At 59.1% G+C, this 8,716-nt stretch overlaps 1 protein-coding gene across 11 annotated transcripts; it reads right to left on the bottom strand.

The window, feature by feature from the left end:
• Positions 1–29: 29 nt before the first annotated feature.
• NFKB2 (nuclear factor kappa B subunit 2) lies at positions 30–7,709 on the bottom strand. 11 transcript variants are annotated; one of them, XM_040254287.1, is made up of 23 exons: positions 7,606–7,694; positions 6,255–6,347; positions 5,907–5,988; positions 5,732–5,772; positions 5,383–5,481; positions 5,152–5,303; positions 4,781–4,887; positions 4,534–4,692; positions 4,154–4,258; positions 3,967–4,052; positions 3,752–3,890; positions 3,388–3,516; positions 3,051–3,260; positions 2,830–2,971; positions 2,363–2,477; positions 2,058–2,271; positions 1,735–1,904; positions 1,517–1,619; positions 1,237–1,388; positions 1,037–1,106; positions 636–808; positions 412–523; positions 65–310 (listed from the first exon to the last, which is right to left on the bottom strand). In XM_040254287.1, exons 2-23 carry the CDS (start codon positions 6,273–6,275, stop codon positions 189–191), a joined length of 2,703 nt encoding a protein of 900 aa, XP_040110221.1. In that variant the 5' UTR covers positions 6,276–6,347; positions 7,606–7,694; the 3' UTR covers positions 65–188. The 11 variants fall into 11 exon arrangements, with proteins under 11 accessions (XP_040110213.1, XP_040110223.1, XP_040110214.1 ...); XM_040254279.1 differs by having other exon boundaries at positions 30–310; positions 1,735–2,271; positions 3,967–4,070; positions 7,606–7,709; XM_040254289.1 differs by lacking the exon at positions 3,388–3,516 and having other exon boundaries at positions 30–310; positions 7,606–7,707.
• Between the last annotated feature and the right edge of the window lie 1,007 nt (positions 7,710–8,716).

Here is an 8,716-nt window from a genome sequence, read left to right as displayed (position 1 = left end):
CGGGGACAAGCGTCACACACATCAGGGGCTGCTGTAAGTTGGGGAGGAGGCCAGGCCCCTTCCCTTTCCCACGAGAATCTTTTATTTGCCCCAACTGAAGGGTGGGCATGGGGTGTTAAATAAGAACTGGAACAGGCAGGGTCACTGTACAGAGGGGGCCCGGAAGGGGCTGGTGGTTGGGGAGCGGTTCAGTGCACCTGAGGCTGGGGGCGCCCGTGGCAGAGCCCTCCTGGCGGCTCAGGGGGTGGGCCCAGCTTCTCTGTTTCCTGTTCCACCGACTGGCTCCCATAGGCACTGTCCTCCTTCACCTCTGCTGGGGGAGTGGACGCGGGAAAGGGCGCAGGGAAGCGTCAGGCCTTAGGCCTCCCACCCTCCAAGCCCAGATCCACCTCTCAGTTACGGCCCCTTTACCTGTGCTGGGCAGCTTTTCCTGGATCTCTGGACCCTTCAGCAGCCTCACTCCCTCCTCCAGGCCCATGTCAGACAGGGCATTCAGCAGGCCCGCCAAGTCGCCACCAGCCAGCTGAGGAGAAGGAGCAGGCATGAACCAGGAGTTGTGGTTAGGGTGCCCACAACTGAGAAAGCACCAGGGATCTGAGATTGGGGCATGGAGCATGGGCCGGGGCCTGACCGACCTGGTAACTGCGCAGGAGGCTGCCACTGGGCGAGGCTGTCCTTCGATACGTGTCTACCAGACTGCGCAGCCCCAGCCGTTCTGCCAGCTCCGCCCAGCTGCCCTGAGCTCCTGGCCCGTCAAGCAAATGTTCCAGGTTCTGTAGGACTGTATCTTCAAGGGGTATCTCTGGCCCTGAAGGGGACACACACATAAACATGTTAGTTACCCCCAGAGGTGGCAAAAACAGACACCCAAATGTCACCTTTATCTCAAGGCAACCTGATAGTGCAGGTGGGGCCTCTGGGGCAATGGATGGAGGATGGGGATGGAGAAAGGGAGACCCCCTTCAGTGGTCCCGAAGGACAAGAGACCACTGTGAGCAGGGGTCGGGTCTGGCAGTGGGTGGGAAGAGCTCTTCACCTGCAGGGCTGGGCGGGGTCAGCGGCGGTGCCATGGTGTCCTGAGCAGCGTTTAGCAGCAAGGTCTTCACCTGGGGAGACAGCTTCAGCCATGACTACCTCCCATCACAGTCCTTGACCCCAGGTACCAGCTACTCAGGACCCCATCTACAAGCCCAGATGCCCCATCCCCTGGTACTGCTGGTCCCGGGCTGGCCTCACCTTGCTACTTCGAGTGAGGTCAAGAGGTGTGTGGCCCCGGAAGCTGCCTCGGTTGTCCCTCTCAGGGCTCTCAGAATCTGAGTCACTACCAGAGGTGGGAGGCGAAGGCAGTGGGCACAGGGGCTCCTCATTCTCTGCGTGGACGTCAGCACCTGGGGCAGGGAGACAGTCACGGGGAGGCTCCCTTGGAGCCCACATTAAGGGCTACAAAGTGCAGGACTGGGAGGCACCCCCTTTCCCCCCTCAGCCCTGTTCATAAGCCCCCGAGGGTGGGACTGACCAGCCTTCAGAAGGAGGCGGGTGAGGGTTGGGGATCCCAGTCCAGCTGCCAGATGTAGGGGTGTGTTTCCCGCAAAGGTGCGGGCATTCACATTGGCCCGGAGCTGTGGGGTGCGAGGGAGGGGTTGATCATAGCACTGACTGATCCACTGGGCCTCCCCCGACACCTTCACCGTCCCCAGCCCTTGGCTCCACGTCTTCCAGAGTCCTCAGTCCCACCTTGGTGACGAGATGGGTGACCAACCCCAGCTCCTCCATCTCTGTGGCTAGATGCAGGGCTGTCCGGCCCCCCTGACGCTCTGCAGCCTCCACTTCAGCCCCACTCTCCACCAGCAGATCGAGGCACTCGGGGCTTCGGGCACGGACTGCCAGGTGGACTGGGTATAGCCCTAGTGATACAGGGTATTCAGCCTGCAGCTGTGCCCCTAATGTGAGCCCTTGACCAGCTGACCTCCACACCTCACGTCCACTGTAGGTGCTCCCCAGATCCTCTCCCTGGTGCCCACTCTTGCCTGCTGGTTCAGATGAGGTGATGAACTCACCTTCGAAGTCGGGCACATGCAGCAGTTGGGGCATGGCAGGAACCCCACTCCGCAGCAGGGTGCACAGCATGTCGGGGGCGCTGGCACCTGCCCGGAGTGCCAGGTGCACTGCTGAGTCTCCATGCCGATCCAGCAGTGCTGGGTCTGCGCCCACCTGCAGCAGGAAGCTCACCACCTTCGTCTGCCCTGTGATCACCGCCAAGTGCAGGGGCGTCTGGGGGAGGCAGGCAGGGTGAGCCAGGCCTGCTCCTTGCCTCACCTACCTGACTTCCAACCCCTCCCCCTCACCAATAGAGACCCCTCACCTGGTGCAAGTGGTTGGTGATATTAACCACGCCGAGGTGTGGGGCGTGGTAGATGACGTGGGCTATCTGCTCAATGACGGTGGTCTGCCCGTGGATGATGGCCAAGTGCAGCGGCCTAGGGATTGGGGGGTGAGACTGGCCTAGGAAGCTCAGCAGCTCGTTTTGCTTTACTCTCCAAACGCCAGCACCTCCATAATCTCCCTCTCTCCAGCCCACGAAAGTAAATCCTTCCGCGCACCTTTTGCGGTAAGTGCATACTATTACTGTGCCCCTTAAACAATCGACAAAACTGAAGTCCACAGAGATTTAAGTATCTTGAACAGAACTAGGGCGTAGCGAGGCCGAACTTGAAACTGGGTCTCCCTAACTCCGGAGCCCTGGCTCTACAGGTCCCTTCCCTGCCCCACAGCCCACGACCTTGCACCCGCGCGGAGCCCTGGTCCCCGCCCGCTCTCCCGCCCACCTACGTGTCTCCGTTCTCATCCTGTGCCGTCAGCAGGTGGCGCTGTCCCGCCAGCAGCGAGCGTGCGTCCGCCGTGACGCCGTAGTCCAGCAAGGCTCGAGCGCTGCGCTGCGCCAGGCCAAACAGGCGCGCGTTGTACTCCCGGGCTGGAGGTGAGAGGGGGCGTGGGTGTGGGCTAGGTCCCCACCCGCAGCGTCCCGACCGCTGGGATTCCCGAGGTCCTACCTCGATGCAGCAGCTCCGGGGCTTGCTGTTCGCGCTGGGGCGTCCCGGGGGGCGCTGTGGGCTCTGCTGCTTCCTCTCCAGCATCCACACTAGGCGTCTCGGCGGCCATCTGCGCCCCACCCCCGCCTCCCGGGTAGCAGCCCATTGGGGCCGCGCCCGACTGGTAGGGGCTGTAGGCCAAGGAGGAGGGGAAAAAGCCGAGGCTGCCACCTGTGGATACAGGCAGGACTGTGGGGAGAGGGTACCAGGAGGACTCTCGCAGATTTCTTCCCCACAACTTTTCTCCCCTTTTTCCCATCCTCCTCCATTGCCCTTCCTGCCACCAGCACCACCTCACCTCCTCCTCCAGCTCCTCCATAACCCCCAGCCGAGCCCCCAGAGCCTCCACCCATGTGGGAGCCACCCCCAAAGGGCTGGGAGAAGGTGGGCAAGGCTTTCCTCCGCTTCCGCTGCACCTCCTCCTTGTCTAGGGGTAGAGGGAAATGAGATGTTAAAACCCCAACTCGCACCAGCCTCAAGAGCCCTGTCCCACTCTGGTAATGGCCTTTCCCCCAAAAGCCCTCAGGCTGGCTCCTAGGGCCACCTCTTTCTGGGACATTCCCTACTCCTGATTTCACTCATGGGTCCCCTGATCTAGTTCTTGGGACCCTCCAGTCAAGCCCTGGCCTCCAGCCCCCCTGGGATCTTCAGCCCAGCTCCACCTTCTACCAGAGGATAATAGGTGAACTGTTTGGAGTCAGAGACATCCCCCCCACGCTTGCGTTTCAGTTGCAGGAACACGGTTACAGGACGCTCAATCTTCATCTTGTGATAGGGAGGTGTCCGGAACACAATGGCATACTGGAGGAAGGAGGACATAAGTGTCATTAAGGCTTTACTTAATTTGAGCCCAGACCCAGCCCTGGCCCTAGGGTACCTGTTTGTGAACATCTGTGGGAGAGAAGTCCCCAAAGGCTTGCCATCCATTCTCATCATCCTCGTAGAACCGAACCTCAATGTCATCTACAGGGAAAACGGAATCTATAGGGCCATTTGTCCTGAAGCTGTGTTGCTCCCCAAGCGTGATGCCCATCACTAGCTCCCAGCCTGGGCTCCAGCCTCACCTTTCTGCACCTTGTCACAGAGCAGATAAACCTCATCTCCACCCCGCACAGAACCAGCTGTCTTGTCCATTCGAGAAATCTTCAGGTTTGAGGCTCCAGGAGACTCTATGGAGATGGCATATCAGTTACTTGAGATGATACAATAGCCATGGTCCCAACTGGGGAGCCAGGTGCTTTGTATTTTAACAACCCCAAGAGACACAGGAACTGCCAGTATCTTCATTTACTCAGAGAGGGGACGTGACTTGCTCAAGATCACTCAGCTCATACATGGTGGGGCCAAGTTCAAACCCAGGCATATCTGACTCCACAGTTCGAGGCTGCCCTCCACATTCCCTATGGCACCCAGACCCAGAACCCCAGGTGGTCAGGATACTCACTGCTGTCATGTATGGGCTGGGAGATAACTGGCTTCAGGGGCAGAGAGAAGGAGCCATCACTGGCTCGAAGGAAGGCAGAAAAGCGCAGTCGCACAATGCTCAGATCCATCACCTTCTTCAGTTCCTTGGCCTCCTGCTCCAACTCTCGACGCTCAGCCTCTGGGCAGTGGGCATACATGTGACCCCTGGATTCCTCCTCTATTCCTTCCGTGACCACCTCCCATGACTCCCTCCATATCCCCCATACCCGTAAGGCCCTGGGGCCTGGAGCGAAGACGCTGCCTCTGAAGTTTTTGTATCATAATCTCCATCATGTTCTTTTTAGTTACATGGAGGACACCCAGGTTGTTAAATCTGTGTGGGGGCAGGGAGAAGTCAAAGGCCTTGCGGGCAGTTCTTTCCTCCTGAGGCACCCTCCCCACCGGCAAGGCTCAGCCCTGCTCTACTTCCTCTAGGAAGCTTTTCTAGTTTTTACTTGGGGCCCTGGGTTCTGGGGCCAACCAGAGTCTTTCCCCTTGGTCAGATGCTAAGCTCACAAAGGTGGGCTGGGACCTAGGACTGGCAAGCAATGAGGGGCACACCAGTGGGGACCAGAGGTAGGGGGCACCGGACACCTACTGGGCAGTCATGTCCTTGGGCCCCACAGACACTGCGCAGACCCCCAGCTCCGAGCACTGTTTGCCCACCAGACTGTGGGCATGGGCACGAGGTGGGTCACTGTGTGTTACCAGGTCCACCTCAATCTTGGCAGGTCCCTCGTAGTTACAGATCTGTGAGGGGTGAGGGCTGTCAGTAATGCCCATGGACACGCTGTCCACTAGCCCAGCCGCCAGCACCACCCTGGCTCACCTTGACCGTGGGATAAGTCTTCCGGCCCTTCTCGCTAGAGGCACCTGGCAGTCCTCCATGGGAAGGGCCTTCACAGCCATATCGAAATCGGAAGCCTCGCTGAAGGTGCCAGGGCAGAGTGACATTGTGACCAGGAGAAACATCCCCCCTCACCAGCCACATCCCCAGCCAGCAGTGACCATAATGACTGGACGTGTGTATCCTGAATCACCACCATGCCACTGTGATCAGCAGCTGCTAACAATCCCAACCCGAAGTGGGTCTGTGATCAGTTACCCTGCCCGTGGCCACCCAGCTACAACTGTCCCACTTGCCCCCCAGATTGAAGTCATCCCTTCTACTTGCTCACCTGCTTAGGCTGTTCCACAATCACCAGGTAGGGACCATCAGCTGGGGACAGAAGAGCCTTGCTGAGCCAGGACCTCTGAGCCCATTCCCAAGACAGAGGGCACACACCACATGCTCCTCCCTCCTCCTCCCTCCCGCTCCCTCCAAGACAAGGGCAGGTCAGGGGACTTATTAACCTGTCTCTGGGGCTGGCTCCTTGGGCTCCACAATGGACGGGTTGAATTTGAAATCATCATATTCAATGATGCCATCCAGACCCTGGTATGGAGACAGACTGAGATGGCAGCTGATTCTGAGCCACCCCCAGAACCCTTCACCTCTCAGCTCTCTAAACCATTAGCAATCACCCCCTCTCCTAGGCAGGCCCATAAAAAAGCTCCTACTGAAAGCAGTTTGCAGGGACTGACTGACAGGCAGGGTGAAATAATCTGAGGACATTAGAGGTGTAAGGGAGTAGAAGGCAGACAAGCAGACAGGCACAGGGGGGTAGCCGGCAGGCTTTGGGGCCAGGCGGCGTGACTCACTGGGTCGTAGCAACTGTCCATGACTCTGGGCTAGGCCCGGCTCTGTCCGGTGGCTTCGGCCGGGTTCTGTTTCCCAGAGTTTCAGGCGCCCGCCTTAGGTGGGGAGGAGTGGCGGGTGTAGGGAGAGATAGATCAGGACGGGAGTTGGGGGGAGAGAGAGGCCCAAATTTAGGGGAGGGTCCGATCTCCTCCAGCTACCCGTCCGGGTGTGGCGGGCAGGATCCGGTGGAGGGCGAGATCCGGAGCTGGGCTGGGCCAGGCCGGGGAAGGGGCAGGAAAGTTAGAACAGCTTAGGAAAGTCCCGAAAATACCAGGGGGAGGCGGGGCCAGGGGGGCGGGCCTGGAAATGACGCCACTGACCACGCCCCCGGGCGGGAGGGGCGCGAGGTCGTCTCTTCGCTGGCCGGAGAGCGCTTGCAGCGTCTCTGCAAGCAGAGGGGCAATCAGACCCAGGGAAGGCCCCGCGGGGTTGGGGGGGCACCCCCCTCCTCTCTCCAGGCCGGCGCCGGGGACTGGGGGTCTTTCAAGGCCGGAGGAAGCTCTGAGTCTGGGGACCGGCCCTCCCCTCCCCCTTCCCCTCCCCCCGTCCTGGAGCAACCTTGGGATTTTCTACCCTCAGGGAGGCCACGGCTGATTCACCCCGGGGGGTTTTGGGGGGACATTCCTGCTGTAGGAAGGCCTCCACCCCGAAGGCCTGTAGGTGGGGGCTCTTCCGAGTAGAGGGCCCCGGGGTTCTGTCCCGAGAAGCAGTCTCTGAGGCCAAGGGGCCGGAGGGGGTGTTGGGGTGGGCACCTCCATTCCTTCTTCCCGAAAATCTCAACAGTCGTTGATTCCCACACCGCACCTGCTTTGGGTGCCCCCCTCCCCCCCGGCCCCTGTCCCATGGCCGTATGTAACACATGTACATCACAGGTGTCTAGTATGTTTCAGCCCATGTGCTTGCGCATCGTGTGCATGGCGTGGACATGCGTGTACAGGTGAGGGTCCTTAAGCTTATCAGTGTGGACACAGGTCAGCGTGTATCTGAGGGCACAGGGGAACCTGTCGTTGAGTTTCTGCGTGGAGGGTGTGTGTCCAGGCACTTGTGCACGGGTGAGTGTGTTTTGCGTAGGCATGTGTGTGCGAGTCTGAATGCATGGGCGATCCTGCGCACCTGCGGGCATAGGTGTAGATGGACGTACGGCCCGTGTCTTTGTACAGGATATCGATGTGTATCCGCGTGTCCTGTTCGTACGCGCGCTCTCTGAATGCGCAGATGCCGCTCTTCAGCTCTAGGGCTCGGTCAGCTAAGGACCCTCCTCCCGCCCTTGCCGGTGTCCCACCACCCAGGGCTCTGAACCCGGCCACTCACCGCGGCGGTGGCTCCGGTTCAGGATTCTCTCCCGGCCGGACCCACCTCGGACGGGTCGCGACACCTCTCCCACCGCCAGGACTCCAGCCGGGAAAGCCCCTTTTCCGCCCCCGGGAGGGGGGAATTCCCGTGACGTTTCCGTGCGTCACTCGCCATGCCCTTTTTCATTGGCTGAAAGTTTAACTCCCTGGACTTACACAACCAATCGGGAGTGACTCAGGGGCGCCCCTTGGAGGAGAAATATTTGTGCAGCTCTGGAAGCCAGAGTGAGAATGACCCTCAGACAGGCACTAGCTCTGACCTGGGGACCAACCCGCTGCGGGATCCGCTGACAGAGCGTCATTCCCCAGCCGAGGCACCTGGCTCCGGTCTCCTCACACCCAGGCCTGTCCAAGCCGGCTGGCAGCCCTTGCTGCTACTCGGTTTTATGCTGCGCCTAATGCTCCGCCACCTCTGAAGTCGGGGAACCCCAGGGGGAAGCTGATATGCCTCAGCCCTCTGGTCCCGCCCGGAGCGGGGCCCGGCTGCCGGGAAGACTTAGAGGAAGAGGAAGGAAGTTAATCTTGCAGTAGAAGAGTGCCATCTGGTGGCCTCTCTGGAGCCTCAAGGAGACTCCATAATCCTCTGTCTTCCCAGGAAGAAAGTGTCTGGACCTGAAGCTTGTTTTGTAAATGACAGGTTAACGCCAGGCCAGACTTTCAGACCTGAGCTCAGAAGGTCTTCCGAGGATAAGGGAAAGGAGGTATTTATCTGGGAGACTCAGGCCTTGCTCATCAATCATGGAAGTTTGGAATATTAGAGTTGAAAAGTCATCCAAAATTATTAGTTCAAATGCCTTTGATGTAAGAAATTACCTTTTTATATAGTTTCCAATGTCCGCTTACTTAAAAAAAAAAATATATATATATATATATTTGGCTGCACTGGGTCTTAGCTGAGATCTTTGTTGAGATCTTGTGTCTTCATTGTGTCTATTTCCCTGACCAGGGATGGAATCTGGGCCCCCTGTATTGGGAGTGCGAAGTCTTAGCCACTGGACCACAGGGAAGTCCCTGCTTAGACACTTCTAGCGGCAGCAAGGTCAGCACAGATTTTCACAAAGTACCGACCT

This window comes from Oryx dammah, unplaced genomic scaffold (genome assembly GCF_014754425.2).
Source record: "Oryx dammah isolate SB20612 unplaced genomic scaffold, SCBI_Odam_1.1 HiC_scaffold_14, whole genome shotgun sequence".
NCBI classification, from domain to species: domain Eukaryota; kingdom Metazoa; phylum Chordata; class Mammalia; order Artiodactyla; family Bovidae; genus Oryx; species Oryx dammah.
The sequence above is the reverse complement of the archived record's forward strand: the minus strand, read 5'-3'. Positions and strand labels throughout refer to the sequence as shown.

What these genes read in the sequence shown, in the direction of transcription:
- NFKB2 (XM_040254279.1), bottom strand. Translation starts at nt 6,275, where the DNA reads ATGGACAGTTGCTACGACCCA. An exon ending in CAGGATGAGAACGGAGACAC is followed by an intron (nt 2,478 to 2,829) that starts GTAGGTGGGCGG and finishes CCCAATCCCTAG; the next exon opens with GCCGCTGCACTTGGCCATCA. An exon ending in GCCTCCTGCGCAGTTACCAG is followed by an intron (nt 524 to 635) that starts GTCGGTCAGGCC and finishes CCTTCTCCTCAG; the next exon opens with CTGGCTGGTGGCGACTTGGC.